We start from the raw sequence: 26,286 nt of genomic DNA on the forward strand, positions 1-26,286 counted from the left end.
AACCTCTGAGCCATCTCTCTAGCCCCTATCTTATGCCTTTATAATAACTGAAGTGAACTTGTACAAAGCTGATGGCAATATAATTATACTTATCCATGGTAATGCTAATGAATTCTGCTCTGTAAAGATGATATCCATATAGTAGAAAAGGCCATTCCAAACATTATAGGGTTTTTTGTTGTTGTTGTTAGCTTTATAAGTATTAGGGATTGGATCTAGGGCTTCAATGCATGCATGCTAGGCAAGCATTGTACTGGGCTATACACTACACTTTAATACTCAGGATATTCAGATTTCTGCGACTAGCGAAGTCATTTCAGCATCCCTCTGATTATAGTAAAAGAAAAGACATTCAGACAGCCCTGGCTGATCTTGAACTCTATGCAGACCAGGCTGCTCTCTAACTTGAAGAAGTCCACCTGCCTCAGACTCCAGAGTGCTGGGATTAAAGACATGTCATTATGCTTCATTTGGCTAGTTAAAATTTTGAAACTCAAATTCTCACTTAAGCAAGTCTTTATTTTCAGTACCCTCACTGTTTAATGTGTAATGACAGACATGATGATGAACACAATTTCTGGCATGTGTTTATTTTATACTTGTATGAGTTACATTTTGGGCACACACCTTTAATCCCAGCACTCGGGAGGCAGAGGCTGGCGGATCTCTGAGTTCGAGGCCAGCCTGGTCTACAAAGTGAGTTCTGGGACAGCCAAAGCTAACAGAGAAATCCTGTTTCAAAAAAAACAAAAAGGAAAAGAAAAAAAAATGTGTGGTGTATATTTGTAGCCATATATTTTTGAGACAGTCTCATTCAGTCTGGAGCTCACCAACTCCATAAGGGTGGCTGGCCCACAAGTTCCAGAGATCTCCTTGATATATTTTAACATCTTAAAAATTATAATTTAGCTGACTATAAGATAATATACACTGGGTGGCGATATATTATAAGAATAAAAGTAAGGTTACAGGATAGTTAAAACTTGAGATATAGTAAGCATTAATTTGTCTCTTATTTTTCTGAGACTAAGTCTCCTGTGGTCCAGACTGGCATTCAACTCTTACTTCTACTTATCAACTGCTAGGATTACAGGTATTTTCCACCATCCATACCCAGTAGTATATTAAAAAGGAAAAAAGAAAAGAATACAAAACAAAAACTTGGGGCTTCTGGGGACAGAACCCAGGGTTTCACATATAAGCACACACTGCCTCACTTTTTGCCTTACGTTGCTTTAGTAGAGCCGATCCGGCCTACAATTCTGAAGTGCCCTCCTCTGTTTTCACAGTACACTAATCCAAACCATCATCATCTCTCTCATCTTCCTTTTCTTACTTCTACTTTAGATCGTTTACTGTAGTCAGACGATTCTTTCTCTCTTTTCCGAGACAGTGTCTCACTATGTAGATCTGACTGCCCTGGAGCTCACTGTGTAGACCATGCTGGCTTCGAACTCAGAGGTCTGCCTGCTTCTGCCTTCCAAATTCAGAGATTAAAAGATATACGCCATTATGCCCTGATAGACGATCATTTCTAAAAAATAGTTATCATTTCTTCCTCTCCCTTGGATCCTGAATAGTGGAATCAAGTGTGGTTGGACCTAAAGCTTACACAATTGGGGTCTCTCACAACACAAAACTAGGTACCAAATACCGTATAAAAGACAGACCTTGAAACTGAAGCTTCTACGCCTTCCCTGCAATCCCGCTTTGCCAACAAATCTGGTCTAATTTCGCTCTACTTCGGGATCTTTCTCCGTGCAGTCTGAGCCCAGAAGGCCTTTCCTGCCCCCTCTCCCCCAACCACGACCCCCGGGGAGCCGCTTTAGATTTTTTTAGCACAGCCGCACTGCGAAGCTCCCAGTGGTCTCCGGCAAACTGCGTTAGCTCGAGGAAAGAGGAGGCAGGCGGATCCCTGGGAGAGCCGCAAGCCTGGCTCCCTCCCCTTTTGTCGCAATTATCCTAAGTAACGCGCCGCCCTCCCCGGAACCCGAGAGTACGCAGCTGCGGTTCCGGTCGGAGTTTCTTGACGTTGCCAGCTGACATGGCTGCGCCAGTAGTAAGGAGTGTTCGGAAGCTGCTGAAGCTCGTGGACTTCACGTCGGTCCCGCGGAGACACCGATATAAGAAGAAATGGGTAAGGTCTTGCGCGGGACGTTAGAGGGAAACTTATCCAGTCCTTGTGTTTTCCGTCGTTCATAGTTGCATTCATCCCAGGGGCCCATGGACAGTAAACTTCTTGAAGCTGTGGTCACCTCGCTGTCTGCCCTTTTATTAGCAAGTCTCCTCTTGCTGTTGCATAAGCAGACTCCTGACCCCGCCCCTCTATGTTAAGTCATCACTGCGCTATCATTCTTTCGCTGACGTCACATCGCCTCATGTTCCTTTTTCTTGCTCACCTTTCCCTTGCCCTCTTCACCCCTTCTTTCCCCCTTTCTCCCTCTTTCCTTTACCCTCTCCCTCCAGTCCCATGACCTCGACCTCTTCTTCTCCTTTCCTCCTTGAATTTTCAGCCCCTGCAACTTCACCCCTAGCAAAACATAATGACAACTACCCCTACCCTCCTGGGTCTCCGTCGTCCTGCAGTAAAGGATTTAGCCCTGTCCTCGCTCTTGGGGTGCCTTTAGCGCCCAGGAAAGAGTTCAGTGACAATCTTGTTTGTACTACTGGCCTTTCTCCAAATCCAGGCAAAAGGCTCACCAACCCCCCTTACTCCAGAGAACCTTTCTCTTGCCTCACCGTTACATCGCCTTGCTTACCTCGACGGATTCCCTCCCCATCCCCTCAGCCCCCGCTACCCTCCTGCCCACCCCCACAGGGGAGAGGTTCTTTTGAACCCTTTTCTCCACTCCTAGAAAGGCTGTACAGCCAAAAGCCGGCTGGTTCATCCCCTCCGAGCCCTTGTTTTGACCGATTCAGCTTTCAAGGGTCACCCTCTCCTTGTCCGCAGAACCCTTATTACAACTGTATTGGTTCCCCAAGATCTCAGCGTCCGTGTCCTCCAAGCCCGTGGTTTTGTTACTATAGCCCGGTGACTTCTCCACCTCTCATTCATCAGCCCCCCAGAACCAGCCCAGTAACCTCCCCTCAACTCACTCATATATCCTTGGAGACTGGCTCCGTGATTTCGACTCCCCGTATGCCTGGGTCCCAGGGAAATTACTCCATAGTTTCACCTCTTCTTACCCATAGGCCCCTGAGAACTGGCCTTACAATTTCTCCTCCTCTTGTTCACAGACCTCTGGAAACTAGTCCTCTAGTCGCCGGAGCTGTTTCTCACAGAGTTTTGGAAACTGGGCCCATGATCACCCACTGGTCCTCTGGGAGATGTTACAGTGACCCTCCTCTTACCTCAGCCTCAACCCCACCCACTGGCAGCCTATACCATGACCACCCTAAGACTCCAGACTCTTGTGAGCCTAAACCGCAGCCTGATGGATCTCTTGGGGAAAATGGTTGTGGCCCTCAACTTTCTTCTCAGGCAGGCATGTCTTCCTGTTCTGTCTTACCCCAAGTAGGCACTTTTCATTATTCCCATCTTTGCTCAGAATCTCAGTTCTGTGCCCCTAGGAGTCCTTACTGTATCCTACCACCTGAGAGTTCTGGTTCTCCTAACTCATCCGAGCCTCCATCTCCCCAAAAGACTTGCTTAGAGTCCTTGCTATCTTGGCAGAATGGGGGGAACTCTTACCTCTTGCTAACCCCAGGTAGTATAGTTTCTGGTCCTCCCTGCCCCACAGAACCACCTCCTCCTCAGTGTCCTTATCCTTCCCTGTATTTCCCGCCTTCCCTGGGCAACCAGCTTTTAGCTCCTCATCAGACACCCCGAAGTTATAACGAGCCCCCTCTCCCTACCCCAGTTCCTCAAGTGAAGTCCCCCAAATTCTCAGATTCACGCCGCGCTCCCTACAGGTGTCGCTCCCTGGTCAGCACACCCCACCACACCCTTCTTGATCATCCTAAGTCCCAGAAGACCAACACCTCTCCTCAGCCTCCCTCCCAGTCCTTTGGCTTCTCCAATCCTCTTATGGAGCCAGCCATAACAACTACTTCAAATTCCTTACCAAAAGACCTTCCCCCGGAGACTACTGTGGACACAGGAGCCCTTAAAACTGTTGCCCCGACTTCCTGTCCCCAGTGCCTGCCTTATAATCCTCTCTTGCCCAGTAGATATCCCAAGAGCAGTCCCCACGGACCACCTCCTGTATCCCCCTGCAATACTCACATGTATTCTGTGGTTCCTCCCACCTCCCATTCGTCCCCACTCTCTAGTCCCCTGAATCGCTCTACACGTCTCCCTCAGTGTCATAACCAGCCTGTGGTTCCCTGTGGCACTTCTGCTGCTCCCAGGGGTCCACCACCACCCAATAGTAAGCCTGTGGTACCTCCTTGTTCTACCCACATTTATTCTTTTATCCCTCTGAGGACACCCTTTGACCCCCGGTGTTTACCTGTTGTTCCTCGAGCTCGGCTTTGCCCCAATACTATTCCCTGTGGTCTTCATACCTATGCTGTGTGCCCTCCAGGCCCACTCAGAGATCCTCCCCAGATCCCCTACAGCTGCTCTTTGCCTTCCTCTAAGAGCTCCACCTGTAGCGCTCCTGCCAGCTGTAGTTCAACCATTATCATTAATGAATGCCGTAGTTGTGAGAGCCAGAGTGTTCAAAGCAAAAGCCAGAGCCAGAACAAGAGTGCCCCTCCTCATCAAACCAAGAGTCCCCCACGCAGGAGATCTTTGCGGAGAAGTCGGAGCAGAAGTCGGAGCAGTAGTCCTCCCCAAGGCAATACTCAGGTCCATGATGACAGTAGCCACTTTAGCATCACTGAGAGCCAGACTGAGAAATATCACCATAGCAGAAGTCGGAGGAAGAGCAAGAGCCCTCGAGGTGATAAAAGTAAGAGCCAGAGCAAGAGTCCTCACCGTAGGAAAAGTCATGGTCGGAGCAAGAGTCCACACAATAAGAAGAAATGATGACCACCAGAACAAAGACCCAGATTAGAGCAGAAGTTGCAGTAACAAGACTGTCAGCAATAGCATCTCAGTGTTGCAACCCTGGACCAGGTTGGGGCCTCCACATTGGAAGTCTTTATTTCTTTTTTAATATGACTCACGTTTTTCACTGCCAGCCCCCTAACAGTCACCCTAGAAGTTTCTGCTTTAATTCGTACCTTAAGAGTTTGTGAACTGTCTTTATTCTGCCTTCCTGGGGTCTGGAAAATCTTCCAAAACAACTCAGCTCTGTGATCCTGTGCGTTCTGTTGCCCATTCACTGGGCCATCTTAGGTGAGTGACTCTCTCTGCTCCTCAGCTGTGGAAGGTGGTGGTGTTACTTTTGTATCCTATTGAGCACTGCTGCTGTAGAGCGCTCATAAGCTAGTAGACATGAACAAGTTTTTGAAAACAGGATTATAAAGAATAAAAGTGTCTGAATGGGCATGGTGGCATAGGCCTTTAATCCCAGAACTGGGAGTCAGAGGCAGGTGGATTGTGAGTTCAAGGCCAGCCTGGTCTACAGAGACAGTTCCAGAGCAGTCAGGGCTGTTACACAGAGAAACCTTGTCTTGAAAAAAAGCTTTAAGCCTCAAGCTTTCCCAGGGCTTGAGGAAACAGTTTCTTCAAGAGTTTTCCCTTGAGCTGTTTCATAAGTCCCCTTCTTCCATTTCAGTGTGCTTAGTATCAAATCTAGGCATTGCATGTGCTAGGCAAACACTGTCTCACATTGAGCACACACTGAGGTGCATCCCAGCTCAAGCCCTCAATCACTCCCCCTTTCATGTTTTTGAGACTTTTTTATGTTTCTCTCTCTCTCTCTCTCCCTCTCCCTCTCTCTCTCTCTCTCCCTCTCGTCTCTCTGTGTGTGTATTTGAGATAGAGTCTCTTGAATCCCAATTTGTCTTGTACTCTGTGTAACCAAGGATGACTCCCCCCTCTACTACCTGAGTGGTAGAATGACAGGAGACTTTTATTTTTATTTTTTTTAAATATTTATTTATTTATTTATTCATAATGGATACAATATTCTATCTGTGTGTATGTCTGCAGGCCAGAAGAGGGCACGAGACCTCATTACAGATGGTTGTGAGCCACCATGTGGTTGCTAGGAATTGAACTCAGGGCCTTTGGAAGAGCAGGCAATGCTCTTAACCTCTGACCCATCTCTCCAGCCCAACAGGAGACTTTTAATAATGACATTTACTTATTTATTGGTATTGGTATAGGTATGGTGTGTGCATGTATGCCATATGGTATACCTGAGGAGGTCCGACAACTTGGGGGAATCAGTTCTACCTTGTGGGTCCCCGGGATCAAGCTCAGGTAGTCACACCAAGTGGCAAGAACCTTTCCCCATTCAGCCAACTTGCTCAGAGACTCCTGATGTGTAACCCAGTCTGATCTGAAGTTTGCTTTTGTAGCCCCAAGGCTCACTTTGAACTCTGGATCCTCCTGCCTCAGCCTGCTGAATGCTGGGATTACAAGTGTGCACCACGATGCCTAGTATTGGCTCGCTCTCTTGCTTGAAGACCCCTTCACAGTTACTAGGAGAGGTATTGTGTTCCTTCTAGTCCTGTGATATGAAGCTAGCTCTTCACTCTCCCAGCCCCCAATTTCTCCTCCTTTGGTAGGCAGAGGCAGGCTGCAAAGGTAGGAGAGAGTGCTGGATGGATTTGAGTTTACCTTGGGGGTCTGAGGTATTGGTAGATATGTTGACTAGTTTTATGCCAACTTGACACAAGCTGGAGTTATGCAAAAGGAGGGACTCTCAGTTGGGCATGCCTCTCTAAGATCCGGCTGTAAGGCATTTTCTTAATTAGTGATTAATAGTGGAGGACCCAGCCTATTGTGGATGGTGGCTCCCCTGAGCTGGGGGCCCTGGGTTCTATAAGAAAGTTGGCTGAACAAGCCATTAGTAAGCCAGCAAGTAAATAGCACTCCTCTGTGGCTTCTGCATTGGTTCCTGCAGTTCCTGCCCTGTTTGAGTTCCTGCCTTCACTTCCCTCAGTGATGAAATGTCACCTGGAAGTAAAAGCTGAAATAAACCCTTTCCTCCTCGAGTTGCCTTGGTCATGGTGTTTCCTCATAGCACCAGAAACCCTAGCTAAAACAGTAAAGTCAATTGACAAGAGATAGAGTCAAGACCGGGAAGATTAATAAGCTTGCCTTTTCTCTTTTAGGCTACCACAGAGCCAGGATTCCCTGCCACTCGGCTTGCTCTGCAGAATTTTGACATGACCTACAGTGTACAATTTGGGGATCTTTGGCCTTCGATTCGTGTTAGTCTTCTCTCAGAGCAGAAGTATGGCGCATTGGTCAATAATTTTGCTGCTTGTGATAACGTGAGTGCTAAGCTGGAGCAGCTGAGTGCCAAGGACTTTGTGAATGAAGCCATCTCTCGCCAGGAACCAGAGCCTGAGAGTGGCCTCGCTCCAACTCCATCCCCAGACTGCAGTCCAAACCTTCGATGCTTTACTTTCTCCAGAGGGGATGTCAGCCGTTTCCCTCCTGCCAGGTAGGATCTGGAACCATGAGGATCATCCTGAGTCCCCGCTGTAATACAAATCAGAACTGTCAGTTTTTCTGGTGTGCTTATATAGACTAGGTGTTTGTCTAAGTGCTGTACCCGCGCCATCTCTTTTTGTTCTGTTAAGACCCTTATGAAAATAATATCTGCCCTCTTTTATATTTGAGGTGTAATGAAGTTAAGGAGTTTATTGGCTTCCGATCCATCAGAGAGTAAGTGGTGTGGCTGGTTCTTAGACCCAGGCAGTCTGAACCCCAAAACCTGAGCTTGGAACCTGTTCTGACATACTGCCTTCTGTAGAAAACACCTGTCTTTCCCAAGAGCAACTCGCTGCATCCTTTCTAGTGAAAATGAAAATGTTTGCCCCGCCAGGCACCTGTAGAAGTAAGGCAAGAGGAAATGGACTTTGGTAGGAAAGTGTGTACGGAATTCCATGAGAAAAGACGGCACACTCAAGGGCTAAACTGGGCTTTAGTCCTGGAGACTAGGAAGCTGGGCATGGTCCGACAATCCTGCAATACCATCACTTGTTGTCTTAAAGTGTGAGGACAGTGGGGTAGAGGCTAGCTAGGGCTACACAGCGAGACCCAGCCTCAGAAAAACAAACAACACAACAAAAAAAAAAAAACTGTAGGGCAGGAAGTTCAGGAGTTTGATACATAAATAGCAGATGCATTTTTTTTCCTGAGTATTAGAATCCAGAGTCTGACATACATGGCAAGCATTCTACTTATTTCAGAGGGAAAAACCTGGGTACAGAGAGTAATTTGCTGAAAGTCACACAACTAAGAAGTTTGAGGCCCAGAAAGCCTGGTTGAGGAGTATAGACTTAGCTGTCCTCTAGGATTGCGACAAGGAGGAAGTGAAATTTGGCATACTGAAGCATCTAGCAGAGCCTAGAGTACAGCGTTCGTCAGTGACACCTCTCACAGCCAGGTGATACACCTGTGATCACAGCACTTGGAAGAGGCAAGATGATCAGGAGATCAAGAGCTTGCTTAGCTGCATGTGGAGTTCAAGGCCAGCCTGGACTATGTGTGAGCCAGCCTCAAGAAAATCAAAAAAAAAAAAAAAAAAAAAAAGAAAAAAGAAGGAAAAAGACCCTCTCTGTATTTTCATCTGTTTCACTTAAGGTCAGTTTAGTTACTGCATGTATCAGGATAGATTGGCTGAGGATCAACAATCAGTCCTGAGACATTAGCTGTTGGCAGAGTCATGTCCTGAAAACTTTGTGATCTGAGTTGTCTGAGACACTTGACCTGTTACAGGGGTTCTTAGAGAGAGGAGGGAGAAAAGTGAGCAGTGTGGCAGATTACAGAGATGGCTTGGCCTTTCGCCACAGTCTCTTACCAACCCCTTACCCCATTGGCTTCCTATGAACCCCTCACCCCACTGGGCTTCCTATGAACTCCTCACCCCACTGGGCTGCCTATGAAATCAGAGGGGTCTTATTCTCTCAGCAGTCCAGGGAGCTTCTCTCAATTTAGGAAAGCCTGATAATATCTGTGACATTTTGTGTAGACAGGCTTTTCTGACCATCAGCCAGTTTTTGAATAACCTCACAGAGACTTAATATTATTATAAACGTTTGGCAGACAGCGTAGGCGTGGTTTTGCCTAGCTCTTATAACTTAAATTCATCCATGTTAATCTGTGTGCTGCCCTGAGGCTCGTTTACCTCATCCACACAAGCCCATCCTGTTCACACTGCATCTCATGGCATGGCCTCTGCCCTTCTTCCCAGCATTCTCTCTGCCCCAAAATCCTGCCTGGCCATCGCCAGTCAGCTCTTTCTTAACCAACGAGAGTAATACACATTCACGGTGAACAAAAGGATTATTCCACAGCAATTTTGTGTCCTTTTTTTTTTCACTAGAATTGTAGTTTTTAGCAGATTCCCCAAACTGAACCAGTTTGAGGAGGGAGGGGGGCACTTGATGACGGTGACTTTTATGAGCCGAGCTCCCGTGTTTGCAGTTCTGTGCCTTTCCCACATTTCTCGACCCTCTTGTTACGTTCTCTTTGTGAGACATGAGGTACAGAAAGCCCAAGTGTGGTTTGACTTTGAAACTATCCTGTGGAAGCCCGAGCTTCTTCATGAGGACTTGGGGGTGCTGTAGCCTGGGGTCTGGGTACTATCGTGGCTGTTGTGTTGGTATTGTGCCACATCTCATTACACTCTTCTCCCAAGGTCATTGTCTTGTTAGGTTTTCTGTGTCTTTGAGTGTAAGCTTCCGCACTTTTCTGTGGACACCCGAACCTCGAAACAGGCGCGCGCTTTTCCTGACTCGAGCCCACGAGAACGGACGCATGTCCTAGGGGTTTGAACAGACGACACACACACAAAGAGACCGGCTCATCTGCCAAAGAGCAAGTGGCAAATGGCAGCTTTATTAAGCATAAGTCGGGTATATATACTGTGGGGCAAAAGGACACCAGCCCCCCATCAGGATCAAGGAAAGAGAAAAGTCAGGGGGCCGCACCCAAGGTCAGAGAGCAGCTGAACCGAGAAAAGAGGAAGCCAGGTGGGCGTGCTCAGGCTCAGAGAAAAGCTGACCCAGGAACCTTGCCTGCGGGCGAGAACCTTGCTTGCAGGTGGAATTACCATGACAGAAGAGTTCTCTCTGAGCTACACCCTTGGGCCATAGGTGATATTAACATAACAGGAGAGGGCAGTTCTATGCCACACCCTCAAGCTGATGCAGTGGAACCAGGAAGCAGAACAGCCCTGCATAGCACCTCGGGAAAAATGGGGAACCTGTGTACCTACATTTGAGTCTGTTCCAAGGCTTCCCATGCTGAGCTCCGTCTTAGGAAGGGGAATGGCTGCCCACTACCAACTAGCTGTTCTCATGGTGACAGGCCTATGGCTGTGCTAGACCATCCCACCCTTTTCACCCATGCCATCACTGCCTGCCCAGCTTTCTGAAACCCAAAACTAGCTAGCAGGTGATTTCCTTAAAAACTTTTTTTTTTAAGTAAATTTTATTAAATTATAAAAGTTTCCATTTCGGCCCCCCCTCCCAACACCCTCCCCCTCCCCCCATTCCCCCTCCTCCTCCCTCTTCGTCCCCCAGGGCAGTCAGGGTTTCCTGCCCTGTGGGAAGTTCCAGTTCCTTCCCCCTCCCTCCAGGACCAGGAAGGTGAGTGTCCAAACAGACTGGATCCCCAAAATCCAGTATATGTAGAGGAAACAGGTCCCAGTGTCATAGTCAATGGCTTTTCAGAAAGACTTCGGGCCAGCCACAGTCAGAGAATCCGGCCAAATTCCAAGAATCTGGTTAGATCACGTCCTCGTTCAGTCCCAGTCCAACTGGCCTTGGTAAACTCTCATCAGATCTGTTCCCTTGTATCAGTGGGTGATAGCATCCCTCGCAGTACTGATTTCGTTTTTCATGTTCTTCCTCCTTCTGCTCCTCATTTGGACCTCGGGGGGCTCAGTCCGGTGCTCCAATGTGGGTCTCCGACTGTATCGCCGTCCTTCGCCAGATGAAGGATCTGGGACTCTTGTCTATTTCCTACCTCCTGGTGGATAGCTAAATAATCTTCATCAGGTTCATCTTCTTATTTAGCTTCTCTAGGATCACGAATAATAGGCTCAAAGACCTTTAATTATGGTTAGAATCCACTTATGAGTGAATACATACCGTGTTCCTCTTTTTGGGTCTGGCTTACCTCACTCAGTAAAGCGTTTTCTATTTCCATCCATTTGCATGCAAAATTCAAGATGTCATTGTTTTTTACCGCTGAGTAAAACTCTAATGTGTATATGTTCCACACCTTTTTTAACCATTCTTCTATTGAGGGGCACCTAGGCTGTTTCCAGGTTCTGGCTATTACAAATAGTGCTGCTATGAACATAATAGAACAAATGCTTTCGTAGTATGTTAGGGAATCTTTAGGGTATATTCCCAAGAGTGGTATTGCTGGGTCCTGAGGGAGGTTGACTCCCAGTTTCCTGAGAAACCGCCACACTGATTTCCACAGTGGCTGCACGAGTTTGCATTCCCACCAACAATGGATGAGTGTTCCCCTCACCCCACATCCTTTCCAGCATAGGCTATCGTTGGTGGTTTTGACTTTAGCTATTCTGACAGGTGTAAGATGGTATCTCAAAGTGGTTTTGATTTGCATTTCCCTGATCGCTAAGGAGGTTGAGCATGACCTTAAGTGTCTTCTGGCCATTCGAAGTTCATCTGTTGTGAATTCTCTGTTAAGTTCAGTACCCCATTTTTTAATTGGGTTAATTAGAGTTTTAGTGCCTAGTTTCTTGAGTTCTTTGTATATTTTGGAGATCAGACCTTTGTCTGATGAGGGGTTGGTGAAGATCTTCTCCCAGTCAGAAGGCAGCCTTTTTGTCCTACTGACAGTGTCCTTTGCTTTACAGAAGCTTCCCAGTTTCAGTAGATCCCATTTATTCATTGTTTCTCTTATTGTCTGTGCTGCTGGGGTCCTACTTAGGAAGAGGCCTCCTGTGCCTAAATCTTGTAGACTACTTCCCACTTTCTCTTCTATCAGGTTCAAAGTGGACGGATTAATGTTGATGTCTTTAATCCATTTGGACTTGATTTTTGTGCATGGTGATAGATATGGATCTACTTTCATTTTTTTACAGGTTGACATCCAGTTATGCCAGCACCATTTGTTAAAGATGCTTTCCTTCTTCCATTGTATACCTTTAGCTCCCTTGTCGAAAATTAGGTGTTCATAAGTTTGTGGGTTAATATCTGGGTCTTCTATTCGATTCCATAGGTCGACTTCTCTGTTCTTGTGCCAATACCAAGCTGTTTTCAATACTGTAGCTCTATAATAGAGTTTGAAGTCAGGGATGGTAATGCCTCCAGAAGTTCTTTTATTGTATAAGATTGTTTTGGCTATCCTGGGTTTTTTGTTTTGCCATATAAATTTGATTATTGTTCTCTCAAGGTCTGTGAAGAAGTTTGATGGGATTTTGATGGGGATTGCATTGAATCTATAGATTGCTTTTGGTAGAATTGCCATTTTTACTATGTTGATTCTCCCAATCCAAGAGCAGGGGAGGTCTTTCCATTTTCTGGTATCCTCCTCAATTTCTTTCTTCAAAGACTTAAAGTTTTTGTCAAATAGGTCTTTCACTTCCTTGGTTAGAGTAACCCCAAGATATTTTATGCTATTTGTGGCTATCATGAAAGGTGATGCTTCTCTGATTTCGCTCTCTGCTTCTTTATCCTTTGTGTATAGGAGGGCCACTGATTTTTTGGAGTTGATCTTGTATCCTGCCACGTTACTAAAGGTGTTTATCAGCTGTAGGAGTTCTTTGGTAGAGTCTTTGGGGTCACTTATGTAAACTATCATATCGTCAGCAAATAACGAAAGTTTAACTTCATCCTTTCCAATACGAATCCCCTTGATCTCCTTATGTTGTCTTATTGCTATTGCTAGAACTTCAAGTACTATATTGAAGAGGTATGGAGAGAGTGGACAGCCTTGTCGCGTTCCTGATTTTAGTGGAAAGGCTTTGAGTTTCTCTCCATTCAGTTTGATGTTAGCTGTCGGCTTGCTGTATATTGCTTTCCTTAAAAACTTTTGAAAAGTTCCTGTAGGTTATAGTCCAAAATTCTTAATACAGGGTTTAAGAATTTTTGTGTTTGTCTTGCTTTTCAACCCCCCTCTGGGGATTTTCCCCCTCTTCTTCTTCCTCTAAGGATTAAAGCTAAGGCTTCATCCATACTAGACAGGCATTCTACCACTGAGAATGTCGACATGCCTCCATTATGCTTATACATATTTTATTTATCTTTTATTTTATTTTATTTTTTCAAGAGAGGGTTTCTCTGCAGTTTTGGAGTCTATCCTGGAACTAGCTCTTGTAGTCCAGGCTGGCCTCGAACTCACAGAGATCTGCCTGCCTCTGCCTCCCAAGTGCTGGGATTAAAGGCGTGTGTCACCACCACTTGGCTTTATCTTTTATTTTTATGTGTGAATATATGTGCCCATTGGGTGCAGGATCCTGCAGAGCAGAAGTGGGTGTCAGATCCCCTGGAATTGAAGAAGGTTGTGAGCCACCATGTGGGTGCTAGGAGTCGAACTTGGGTTCCCTGGGAGAGAAGCCAGTGCCCTTTGTTTGCTGAGCCATCTTTCCAGTCTTTCTCACAAAATCTTTTTTTATTTTATTTTATTTTTTTGTTTTTAACTGAGCTGTACATTTCCCCTACTAAATCTTAAATAAAGGCCTCTGGTTTTTCATCAGACCTACCTCAGGTTGCTCCAGTACATATAGTAGATAGCCCTTATTTCTGAACCAGTGAAGTACTTTGTATCTTGATGTGTAACCCAGTAAAATTGAGTTCATACTATGGGCCAGGCACCGTTTCAGGTCTTAGGAATGGTACAGGGAACAAAGCAGGCAAAATCTGCCCTCTCAGAGCTACATTCTAATATGGGAAAACACACACACACATGTATCATACATATATTTGTACCTTTCAAGTGAGGAACAAGTGCTTTAAAGAAAAGTAGTGCAACTGGAGCTAGAAGTTCGGGAATACCAGTGGTTTTCCCACTGGTCACTTGGAGGCAATGCCTGATAGAAGTAGCAGAGATGTGTAAAGCAATTGAAAGGCCGGAGATAGAATAACAGATGGCTCGCTGAAGGAATAGCAAGGTGGCTAGTGAGACTAGTTTGGGAGTAAATTGATCTGTTTTCAAAAGAATCACTCAGGAATGGGAGTGTAGCTTAGTGGTAGAATGCACGCATAGAACCCTGAATTTCATCCACATTGTGTAAGCCAGGTGTGGTTGCACAAACCTGTAATTCCACAGTTCATCAGTGGAGCCAGGGGATCCGAAGTTCAATGTCATTCTCAGGTTCATAGCAAGGTTGAGACCAGCTTGGGACACATGAGACCTTGATCTTGTTTCTTTCTTTCCTTTTTTTTTAAAAGATGTATTTATTATGCATAGTGGCCTACCTGCATGTATGCATGAAGGCCAGAAGAGGGCGCCAGATCTCATGTGAGCCACCATATGGGTTCTGGGAATTGAACTCAGGACCTCTGGAAGAACAGCCAGTGCTCTTAACCTCTGAGCCACTTCTCCAGTCCTTGATCTTGTTTGTCTCATATATGTATATATATTTCACTGTGGATATTATATAGAGGAATGAATGAGTACTGTGAATTCTGTATAGGTAAGTTAATGAGTAGTTGATACTGTATAGATGAATGAATGTATGAGTAGTAGATACTGTATAGATGAATGAGTGAGTAGTAGATACTCTATGGATGAATGCATGAGTAATAGATACTGTATAGAATGAATGAATGTCTAAGAAATAATTTTGCTGAGTGGAGTTCACTGACACTAAAGGGCATGGACTCGCTCACCTTGGCTCCCACGAGATGTGTGAGACAATCTTCTCTCTTCCAGACCTGGCAGCCTGGGTCTTCTGGATTACTATCTAATGGATGCTGCCTCCTTGCTACCAGTCCTGGCTCTTGGTCTGCAGCCTGGAGACACCGTGCTTGACCTGTGTGCAGCTCCTGGGGGGAAAACACTGGCATTACTTCAGACCGGCTGTTGCCGTAAGTCAGTGGGATGGTTTCTCACGCAGGCAGGGATCCCCCACTTCGCCCAGTCGGGGCACACTGAATGTGATAAGCTTTCTGGTCCCAGGGCCAGAGAGGTAATAATATCTGCTAAGGTTGTCTTCACTTGGTTAAGAAAATGGCTCATCAAGGCTCCTTCAGGCAGATTAAATCAGGGCTCTGATAAATGTGTCACCATATGACCCTCTTACCTTTTGGCATTTGCTGATTAAAGTCTTATTTCTTTGTGCTCCTTCCAGCATACTCTGCTGCCTGTACTCATGTTACATTCTCTAGAATTCTTCCACCCCACCCCAGCTGTGGTTTCTAAATCCTTTGGACTTTCAAGCCTTGGTTCAAGTGTGCTCCCCTAGGAAGTCTTCTCTCCTAGCTGCTGCTGGCTTGTTCAGGCTGATTCCCTTTCTTGTGCACCCACGCCAGGAGCATCACGTCAGCACATTAATATTAGTAGCCTTTCCTCAGATATGTATCTTCTCCCTCCTCAAGGTTATGAATTCTGTGCTGGGTGTGGTGGTGCACTCCTTTAATCCCAGCACTTAGGAGGCAGAGCCAGCTGAATCTGTGAGTTTGAGGCCAGTCTGGTCTACAGAGCAAGTTCCTGGATAGCCAGAGCTACACAAACCCTGTCTCGAAAAACAAAACAAAATTATGAATTCCTTGGGAACAGGCTGAAGCTTTATGTGTCTCCATGTCGTAGGTGACCCTGGCTCACTTTAACCAGCCACTGGTCAACATCCTGATGTAAAGTAGGAGTTACCTTTTCCCTGAGGCTTAAGATACAGCCACAAAGGCGTGTGATTTTCACCTCTGACCCAGAGCTTAGCCAGGCCCCTCCTGCCATGTGCTTGGACCTTTCTATTAGATGTGAACCTTCTGTCCTTATTACTCTGAAGCTGGCTTGCATGTTTGAGTTAGCCTCTAGCCTCTTGGCAGGCCCATGAGTGATTTGCTTTCAGCCTTCTGGAAGTTCAAATAGAAAAGATAGGAAAGGAAGAATATTGGTTGGCACAGGTTTAACAAGTGAGTTGTAGAAGGAGAGAGCTGCTTGTTGGTTCCTGGCTGCTTAGTCTTGAAATAATCACACAGAAACTGTATTAATTAAATCACTGCTTGGCCCATTAGCTCTAGCTTCATATTGGCTAACTCTTACATATTAATTTAACCCATATCTATTAATCTGTGTATGGCTATGTGGCTGTGGCTTACTGGCTAAAAGTTCCACTGTCTGTCTCCAGCAGGGCTACATGGCATCTCTCTGACTCTGCCTCTTTCTCCCAGTATTCAGTTTAGTTTTCCCCCCTAGCTAAGTTCTTCCCTGCTATAGGTCCAAAGCAGTTATATATGTAGTTCCAGCTACTCAGGATGCTGAGATAGATTTGCTTGAGAAGTCTGAGAACAGTCTAGGCACCATAGCACTAACCCATGTCCACAGTGAATGGTAAAATCGGCATGACTAGTACGCTGTAAACCTAGCATTGAGGCAGGGTGACCACAGGTTCACGGCCAGTCTAGGCTACAGAACAAGACCCTGTCGCAGAGTAAAGGGGTGGGTAGTGGGAGAGACCATATTTCTTTAGAAATACTCTTTCTTGACCTGCTTTGTCTATTTACTTTTCCTTTTGCTACATATTTGTCCTCATGACCGCCACTCCAGAGTGACTGATTTGGTGCACATATGTAATAAATCTCCCTGTCTCTGGGGTCTGGTTGATTATTTATGCCTGAGAATTGGTTTCATTTCCTATCAGCTCCTTCTGTTGGTGTGATATGCTGTTGAGTTGCAGCCTCTGAAGACTCTTATTTCCCCACAGGCAATCTCGCTGCCAACGATCTCTCCACTTCCCGAACAGGCAGACTACAGAAAGTCCTGCACAGTTATGTGCCTCAAGACATCAGGGACGGGAATCTAGTTCGAGTCACCTCATGGGATGGCAGGAAGTGGGGAGAACTGGAGGGGGACACCTATGACCGGGTAAGTGATTTCTGACCTCTGAGTCCTGGCTTCAGGTTCCAGGGGTAGGACCCAACCCCTGTGTTTTGAATGTGCAGGGCTCTTTTCGAACCTAGACAGTTCTCCATGAGTGACTTGGAAAAAGAGCTATTTGGAGAATTCTCAGTTCAGCTTGGATGACTTGCTACTATTTTCATTAGCGATAGTTGGCAGCAAAAAGAATGTGAACCTAACTGAGTGTGGAAGAAGTTATTAGGCATATTTTATTCCTGAAGTCACTTGGTTGCTTGGAAGCCCTCACAAAGATGAGTATGAATGAGAACATGTTATTTATTTCTGAATATTATATAGTGCTATATAATATAATGTAATATAATATAATATATAAATATATATTCAGGAGCTATCAGGTGAAAAATAAGCTTTCTTTTTAGACCTGTACGAAGTCATCTACTTCCTCTTCCTGCAGACTATTGTTTTCGCTTTCTGTAGCCTTTATAGAAATTTGTAAGTTTCTTAAAAATGGAAATGGCGGGGCTGGTGAGATGGCTCAGTGGTTAAGAGCACTGATTGCTCCTCCAGAGGACCTGGGTTCAATTCCCAGCACCCACATGGCAGCTCGCAGCTGCTGTAACTCCAGTTCCAGAGAATCTGACATCGTTATACAAATGCGCATGAAATAAAGTTAAATAAAGTTTTTAAAAAATGGTGATCTTTTAAAAAAATGGAAATGTCAATGTGTTGTTTTCATTCTGACATTTATGACTTTTTAATTATTGAAATATCCTCAAGTTTAGTCCTTTTTAGTTTTGTGCTTTTGAAGTATGATTGCTGGTTGATGGTTTCCATCAGCTAAGATTTGACAAAGTTTGGGAATTTCTCCAGGGTTCTGCCAATCTTGCTTCCACTGGCAGTGAGCAGGTTTTCTGTATCCGTCAGTATTGCTGCTGTCCAACTATTTTTCTCAGATTTACAGAATCTCTCACATTCTCCTGTTGTGTATATTATTGAAACCCACCCCCTTCTTGTTTTTTGAGACAGGGTTTCTCTGTGTAGCTTTGGCTGTTCTGTAACTTGCTCTGTAGTCCAGGCTGGCCTCAAGCTCACAGAGATCTGTCTGCCTCTGCCTCTGCCTCTGCCTCTGCCTCTGCCTCTGCCTTTGCCTCTGCCTCTGCCTCTGCCAAGTGTTGGGAATAAAGGCGTGCGCCAGCACTACCTCCAGCTTTAAAACTCTTTTTTTTTTTTTTTTTTGGTTTTTCAAGAGAGGGTTTCTCTGCAGTTTTGGAGTCTATCCTGGAACTAGCTCTTGTAGTCCAGGCTGGCCTTGAACTCACAGAGATCTGCCTGCTTCTGCCTCCCAAGTGCTGGGGTTAAAGGTGTGCACCACCACCACCCGGCTGAAACTCTTAATATTTTAAAGTTTTTTTTTTTTTTTAAATTCTTTTAGGGCTTGGTGTTCCCAGCACTTGGGAGGCAGAGGCAGGCAGGGTCTTTGTGAGTTCGAGGCCAGCCTGGTCTGCTGAGTGAGTTCCAGGACATTCGGGACTACACAAAGAAACCCTGTCTCGGGGGAAAAAAAAGATCTTTCAGATTTATTTTTATGTGTATGTGTGTTTAGCCTTCATGTATGTGTGCACCACATGTGTGTCTGTGTTGCTCTCAGAGGTCATAAGAGGGAGTCAGATTCTCTGGAACTGGAGTTACAGGCAGTAGTGAATCTCCTTATGGGTGCTGGGAATGAACCTGGATTGTCTACAAAGGCAACAAGTGCTCTTAACTACTGAGCCCCAAGTTATTTTCTCTTAATAAGCATACTCTAAAATCACTTACTTAACATGTGGTTTATGACCCCCATATATTGTACACATGTAGAAAATGGACAAAGAATATAGCCAAGCAGTGATGGTGCACACCTTTAATCCCAGTACTCAGGAGACGGAGGGAGGTGAGTCTCTGAGTTTGAGGCCAGCCTGGTCTACAGAGTGAATTCCAGGATAGCCAGGGCTACAGAGACAAAACTTGTCTTAAAAAACAGCAACAAAAGTCTATAGCTTTCATGGCATACAGGTAAAGGTTAGCATTCTGGAATCAGGCTCCTTAGATTGGAGTCCCGTCTTCATGACTTGCCCGCTAGAAGCTGCTTGTGAGTTATTTAAACGTTCGTTTGTGCTTTACCTTCTTCATTGTGGCTTATTGTAATGCCCGTCCCATAGGCGGCTGAGAATGCCTTTGCTGAGTGTCTGAGTGTAGCAGTGTTAACATTATTATCATTGTCACACCCTCGTCATTGTCTGTTCACTGATCCTAGCTGTGCCTTGTGGAGCAGGATAGAATGAATTCCCTCCCCTTTTCCTTGACAGTGCTTGGGGCATTTGAAACAGCCTTGGTGCTTGGCGATATCTTCATTGATTTCTTTGCTGAAGAAATAGTAGTATGCAGTTTGCTGCGCCAGGGAAGTGGTAGATACTTTAGATTCGAAGAAGAGTCTCAGGGCTCAGCAGACTCTTGGTAACTTCGTTCTTCCTCATTTTGTGTCCACGCATCCACTGAAGAGAGTCCAGCACCCTGCATGTCATAGCAGGACAGCCACCCTTCCCTTGCACTCACAGGTTTCCCCTTCCTCCTTCCGCCCCTCCCTCTTTCTCTTACTAAGAAAGTTTTTTCCAAATAAAACAATGTTTGTTTGAACATATTTTTCATGGGGAAATCATAAGCACATTGGAGGCTGAGTTCAGCTAGCTTACCATCCTGGCGTATGACTCGTAACCACACACTGCACCTTGTCTGATGTGGAGACGCCTACGCCATATCTGATGTTGACTATTTTGTCCTTTCCAGATGTTTCCTAAAGGCAGTGCACCTGTGCAGCTTCTGTCCCTTTGTCCCTTTGACTGGATGAGGCCAACTGCTTTCACAGTTGACACTAATAAGCAATATCCAGGATAATTTGGTATCAGAATAAAGATATATTTGCTGCTGATTTTTTAGTCTTATTGAAATCACATAGCCCTGTTGTTCACGTGATGAGGGCTCAGGACCCAGCATCCACAAATGCACCTCTAGTCCAGCCACCTTTGAGAGATGGTAAGAATTTTCACCACTTCCTCTCCTCCCCCTGCCCCCCCTTTTTTAAGTCAGGATTCAGACAGGGTTTCATGATGTCTAGGCTGCCCTGAAACTAGCTTATGTAGGAAAGGGTGACTGAGCTTCCCATCCTCCTGCCTCTGCCTCCCCAATGCTGGGATTAAAGGTGTTCACCACCAATGCCTGGTTGAAAACTGGATTATTTTTAATTTACTTATTGTTTATTCTTTGCCAAAAAAAAATCTTTTCAAAGATGATTTTACCTTTTCAGACATACAAATATGAATATTTAAAACATTTTTGTCTGTCTCAAGTATCTAGTATAGGAGAGACTGCTAGTAAATTAATGAGTAATTTTGTATTTCTCACTTTAAAATAAGGAAAGAGTGCATACTGTAGTCTTTTGGGAAGCTGAGAACTGTGAGTTTAAGATCAGCCTTTGCTTTGTAGGGAGTTTCAGGCTTGCCCTGTTTCAAATAAAACCATATTAAACCAAACTACCGTCCATATTGGATCTACCTTTTTACAGTAATTTTATTAGTTCTGTGTGTGTGTGTGTGTGTGTGTATGAGAGAGAGAGAGAGAGAGAGAGAGAGAGAGAGAGAGAGAGAGAGAAATTGGCCATAGCTTCAGATCCCTCCAGAACTGGAGTTACAAGTGATTGTGAACCTTCTGATAGGATGTGAACTCAGCAGCACGTACTCTTAACGCTGAATCAACTCTCCAGCCCCTCCTCCCCCTTTCCTTTTTTCTTTTTAAAACAGTACTGGGGATTGAGCCTAGGGACTTACACATCTGACATTGTTTTAAGATAATTTGGGGACTTGGAGACATGGCTCAGAGGTTAAGAGCACTGGCTGTTCTTCCCAAGGTCCTGAGTTCAATTCCCAGCAACCACATGATGGCTCACAACCATCTGTAGTGGGATCTGATGCTCTCTTCTGGCATAAAGGTGTACATGCAGATAGAGCACACACACACACACACACACACACACACACACACACACACATATATATAATGTATATTTTTAAAAGACAATTTTGAATTCTGATTCTGTTTGATTGTGTAATATCATTAAATTAAGTACTGTATCATATATAAATTGGATGTTTTTAGTAAAGAGCCAGAGACAGAACCTTGAAATACTAAACTTTTTTCCTAGCTTGATATCAGTTGTTTAATTACAATTACATTTATATGCATCCTTTTTTGAAGCATGGTCTTATGGAGCCTAGGCTGGCTTCAGACTCATCGTGTAAGCTGAGGCTGGCTATGACTCCTAACTGTCCTGCCTTTGCCTCTGAAGTGCTGGAATAAGTTTGAACTATCAAGTATAGATTTTCATTTCATTTTGTTTTACTTTTTGAGAAGGGTCTTACTCTGGCCTGGAAAACTGTAGAGACCAAGTTACCTTCAACCTTGTAGCAGTGCTCTCAAGGGCTAGAATTACAGACATGTACCATCTTGCCTGGCTTGGTTTGGCTTTTTGATTAACCATGAATATTGCAAAATATACTATTTTCCTACTTAGTATTTCACAGTCGTCTGTCAGGTTAAAATAGGCATCCTTGTCTGCTATTCTGCAATGGAGGTGTGGGTAGAGCTAGCATTTCCACTGAACTTCGTTGGCTCAGGGCCTAAGCTGCTCTGACTTCAGTTAGAAGAATCTAGAAGGAGCTTTAATGCTTTCTGTTTTAACACTCTGGCAGGTGTTGGTAGATGTGCCATGTACCACAGACCGCCACTCCCTTCATGAGGAGGAGAACAACATCTTCCAGCGCTCAAGGAAGAAGGAGCGACAGATGCTGCCCATGCTGCAGGCGCAGCTTCTCGCGTGAGTGATAGTTATAGATTCTCAGACTTTACAGGAAGCATGCCAAGACCGTTACATAGAAGGATTTTTTGGCTGGAGATTTGCCTGGAGGTGGTAAACTTCATGAGATTATTGTTTCTTGAATATTAACCACACCCTTACCATTTTGTCCTTGGCACCAGTGACTTGCACATTTTTGAAAAGCAGGTTCTGTCAGGTATACTGGTATATACCTGTATTCCTGGCTATTGGGGAAGCTGAGGCAGAAGGATCATCCTAGGTGCTAACCTGGGCCATGTAGTAAAGCCCTATCTCAGAGAAAGAAAGAGACTGGAGTTAGGAGCACTGTCTGCTCTTGCAGAGGACCCAGATTTGGCTTCCAGCACCCACATGGCTGCTCACAACCATCTGTAACTCCACTACCAGGGAATCCATGCCTGTTCTGACCTTTATGGGCTCCTGCACATATGTAGTACATATCCACACATTCAGGCACATGCATATACATAAAATAAGTAATAAGGATTTTTTTAAAGAAAAGAACTATTACATTTTTTTTTAAAGAGAGAAGTGCTGGCTGGTGGCGCATGCTTTTAATCCCAGCACTCAAGAGGCAGAGGCGGGCAAATCTCTGTGAGTTCAAGGCCAGCTTGGGCTACAGAGCAAATTCCAGGATAGCTAGAGCTACACAGAGAAACCCTGTCTCGGAAAAAAAAAATGATCCTTTGAAGCCTGATTCTGGTTATGAACCAAACTCTGATGCTGGCCATCAGTTGAATTCTCTCCTCAGTCACATAGACTCCTAGCCCCTAGCCCACCACCCCCTTCCTCTCCTCTCCTCTTTTTTCCTCTCCCTTTCTCTATTTTTTTTTTTTGAGGTCTCACTGTGTAGCTTTGGTTGACTTAGAACTCACAGAGATCTGCCCGCCTCTGCCTCCTGAGTGCTGGGATTAAAGTAAATGCATGCACCACATTTTGTTTGTTTGTTTTTTGTTTTTTGAGACAGGGTTTCCCTGTGTAATAGTCCTAGCTGTCCTGGAACTAGCTCTTATAGACCAGCTGGCTTCGAACTCAGAGGGATCCACCTGCCTCTGCCTCCCAGGTGCTGGGATTAAAGGTGTGCGCCACCACCGCTCAGACTCTTTTTTTTTTTTAGGTTTCTTTTTATTATTTTTAGTTATGTATATGCATGTATATCTTCATGTAGGTATGTGCACATAAGTATAGATGCCCATACAGGTCAAAGATCTTGGATCCCTTGGACTTGAGAGTTACAGAAAATTGTGACATGGGTGCTGGATACTGAACTCGGGTCCTTCACAAGAGCTGTATGTGCTCTCAACTGCCAAGCCATCTCTCCAGCCTTCGAAGGATTCTTCTATGGAGACTTCCTGGAGCTGGGTATGGTGGTACTACTCCATCAGGCAGTAGACTGCCCAGCCCATGTTCCTAGCCCTGTGTTGCTCTCACGCTTCTGGGAAGAATACCAGTTATTGTTTTGTTTTCTTGGTTTCAGGGCTGGACTCCTTGCCACCAAACCGGGAGGCCACGTTGTCTACTCCACTTGCTCACTGTCACACTTACAGAATGAGTATGTGGTGCAAGGGGCCATTGAGCTTCTGGCCAATCAGTACAGCATCCAGGTTCAAGTGGAAGACCTGTCTCACTTCCGAAAGCTTTTCATGGACACATTCTGTTTCTTCCCATCCTGCCAGGTTGGGGAGCTGGTAATACCAAACCTCATGGCTAATTTTGGGCCTATGTACTTCTGCAAAATGCATCGGCTGCCATAGTGTCGCCCTGTCGACTCTGTTGGGGGCACCGGAACAGTGGAGTGGCAGAGGTGCACTCCAAGGCCTGCCTCCCTCCTGTGGACAGTAGGAAGTAGGACCGCGGCCCAGCTGTGGATGATCAGCAGGTTTCTGACTCAGACTTCACTTCTATCCTGTAACCTGCACTCAGGCCCCTATTCCATTAGGGACTTAGACAGAATCAGTGAATAAGCCTGTAGTTTAAACTGTAAACTTGGGAAGAAACATTTAGCCAATAAAGTTGTTGAAGTGCTCTAGAGCCGGGCCTGTAGTTGGGGCCTTCATGTCAGTCTCAGTTCCATCATGATTCTCTGGGTGTCAGCCAAAGCTGCTGAGCACGCTCCCCAGAGTGCCCAGCCCCTGCATACAGCCCTCTCCCACTGGTGAGTCCCATTTAGTCAGCCCACAGGCCCACCAGCCTCCCCGGTGCCTCCATATGACACATGATCTAATTTAAGGAATAAGTAACTAAAACTGTTGAGCCCCTGACTGGTAATCCTCTTAAAATGAGAAAGGTTTCCTAAGCTGAAGGCTTCTGGCCTTTCCTTCAGATGCCACTGCAAAGGCTGCTTCTGGTACATACTGTGTTTTTGTATGTTTCTTCTTTTACATCTTCACATGACGGCAAGTGTTCTCTGAGTACTTGTATGACAGCTATGGCACTGTTAGGGGTATGGTTGGGACTATGGGAATGGCTGGGTTTCCTCATCTTAAAGTGGCCATCTACTTCCTTTTACTTTTCAAGTACCTAGGAAACTCCTGATATTTTATTTCAAATATCTTGTTTTATTTCTAATCTTTGCCAGCTCCCCATCTCCAAATCCTTCTAGTATAACAGGGTTTTGGATCACAAACAGTGTTTTGGAGTGACATTACATAACATATCGACTTACATACTAGCATGCTAGGTATTTTGTAACATTTATTAAAAGAAGGTACCCTTTAGTGCTAAGGAATAGTAAACATTGCTTATGGTCACCCATGCACACACAGGTATGTATGTATGAATATTGCTTGGCTCTTCCTACTTTTTTTTTCAATTTTTTTTTTTTTCCTGTAACATGGTTTCACTCTGTAGCCCTGGCTGTCCTGGAACTCTCTTTGTAGACCAGACTGGCCTCAAACTCAGAGATCTACCTGCCTCTGCCTCCCAAGTGCTGGAACTAAAGGCTTGTGCCACTACCACCCAGCTTTGAAACTCTTAATATTTTAAGCTATTTCCTTTTTTAAAAAATTCTTTTAGATTTATTACCTATCTTCCAACTTTATTTACTAGCTGTCTTCCCACTTTCTTTATCCCTCCTTTGTTGCCGTTCTTTTTGTCTTTCATGCTTTCCCTGCTAATCCGTATTTGGTATTAGAAGTGTCCATTGAGAAGGACATTAGCAAAGGTTAACATCTCCTTTCTTGAGATTTGTATTATAACTGAGGACCCTGGAAGACCTTCCAGATTTTAAACCAAGTAAAGCTAGTAAGGTGGAATTCCAAAGAACTCGATTCATACTCTGAGTGGGACCTGTACCAGCTTCTGCTCATGACATATTGTCTCTGCCTGCTGTTTACTCTCAACTTACATTGCTGAAGCTGAGAGACCTTTGTGCCTGGGTTTCTGCCCATTGGCTCTTGGATGTCTGTCTGCTGCTAATCGAAGGCTAAGCAGTAAACATTGAGGAGAAAAGGGTCTGCTGGCCCTGGGATCACAGTCTAATTGAGGACAGACAGATTAGGTAAGAAAAACTGCTGTATTAGGCAGGATTTTATAAAGGAACAGAACCAATAGCATGTGTATGTAGACATACATATATATGCATGCGTGTGTGCATGTGTATGTAGACACACATATGTATGCATGTATGTGTATATGTTATAAAGGGGATTTATTGGATTGGATAGAGGCTGGATAGTCTACCAATAGCCATATGTGCACTGAAGAGGCAGAGAACTAGGTTCCCAAGGACGCCTGAGCAGTCTCAGTCCGACACTGCAGTTGGGAAGCTTCCTGGAAAGTTGCTGCTGTTGAGTCAGTGTTAAGGAGCTGAGGAATCAGTCTGATGCCAGTGGGCAGCAGTAGCAGTAGGTGGTATCACTGGAGCAGAAAAAGACTTGCCGGCTGGAGGGTTGCCTTCTCCCTACTTACCTTCATCATCTGGGCAGTTTGCTCTTTTGAGGGTCCCACCTGTATTCGTCACTGTTCCATGGGCCAGTCCTCTCTGGAAGCATTCCTGTAGACATACAGCTTTATTTCCCCAGTCCAAGGCATCTCTTAATCTGGTCATGTTGAGACCTCAGACCCACTATCACAACTACTTTGGCAAACAGTTTGTCTCCTGTAATTGAATATATACTGCCCTCTAACTCAGTTACTACATTGCTCAGGATCAGTTCAAGAGAAACTCTTATGGCCCGTGCCCCTTCAAAGGATGTTCATAGCAGTCCGTTTCACAAGCAAGAGCCTTGACATAGTCCACGTGTCTCTGAGAAAGAAAAGGGTGAATAAACTGGATATTCACACAATGGAA

The 26,286-nt window shown here is 45.1% G+C and overlaps 2 protein-coding genes across 3 annotated transcripts; both read left to right on the top strand.

The window, feature by feature from the left end:
- The first annotated feature begins 1,979 nt into the window (after nt 1-1,979).
- Nsun4 (NOP2/Sun RNA methyltransferase 4) lies at nt 1,980-26,286 on the top strand. Of its 2 annotated transcripts, none has more exons than XM_048443917.3 (6): nt 1,980-2,137; nt 7,174-7,508; nt 14,927-15,081; nt 16,917-17,077; nt 21,853-21,977; nt 23,473-26,286. In XM_048443917.3, exons 1-6 carry the CDS (start codon nt 2,045-2,047, stop codon nt 23,747-23,749), a joined length of 1,146 nt encoding a protein of 381 aa, XP_048299874.3. In that variant the 5' UTR covers nt 1,980-2,044; the 3' UTR covers nt 23,750-26,286. The 2 variants fall into 2 exon arrangements, with proteins under 2 accessions (XP_048299874.3, XP_048299876.2); XM_048443919.3 differs by lacking the exon at nt 1,980-2,137 and adding an exon at nt 5,150-5,284.
- Nucleotides 2,387-4,972, top strand: LOC146895154 (sperm head and tail associated protein-like). The gene has a single exon (XM_085686455.2). It carries the CDS (start codon nt 2,471-2,473, stop codon nt 4,970-4,972), a length of 2,502 nt encoding a protein of 833 aa, XP_085542581.2. The 5' UTR covers nt 2,387-2,470.

The sequence above is a fragment of the Myodes glareolus genome, chromosome 3, assembly GCF_982192425.1.
Source record: "Myodes glareolus chromosome 3, mMyoGla1.1, whole genome shotgun sequence".
Classification (NCBI taxonomy): Eukaryota; Metazoa; Chordata; class Mammalia; order Rodentia; family Cricetidae; genus Myodes; species Myodes glareolus.

What these genes read in the sequence shown, in the direction of transcription:
- Nsun4 (XM_048443917.3), top strand. Translation starts at nt 2,045, where the DNA reads ATGGCTGCGCCAGTAGTAAGGAGTGTTCGGAAGCTGCTGAAGCTCGTG. An exon ending in ACTTCAGACCGGCTGTTGCC is followed by an intron (nt 15,082 to 16,916) that starts GTAAGTCAGTGG and finishes ATTTCCCCACAG; the next exon opens with GCAATCTCGCTGCCAACGAT. An exon ending in AGGGGGACACCTATGACCGG is followed by an intron (nt 17,078 to 21,852) that starts GTAAGTGATTTC and finishes ACACTCTGGCAG; the next exon opens with GTGTTGGTAGATGTGCCATG.
- LOC146895154 (XM_085686455.2), top strand. Translation starts at nt 2,471, where the DNA reads ATGACCTCGACCTCTTCTTCTCCTTTCCTCCTTGAATTTTCAGCCCCT.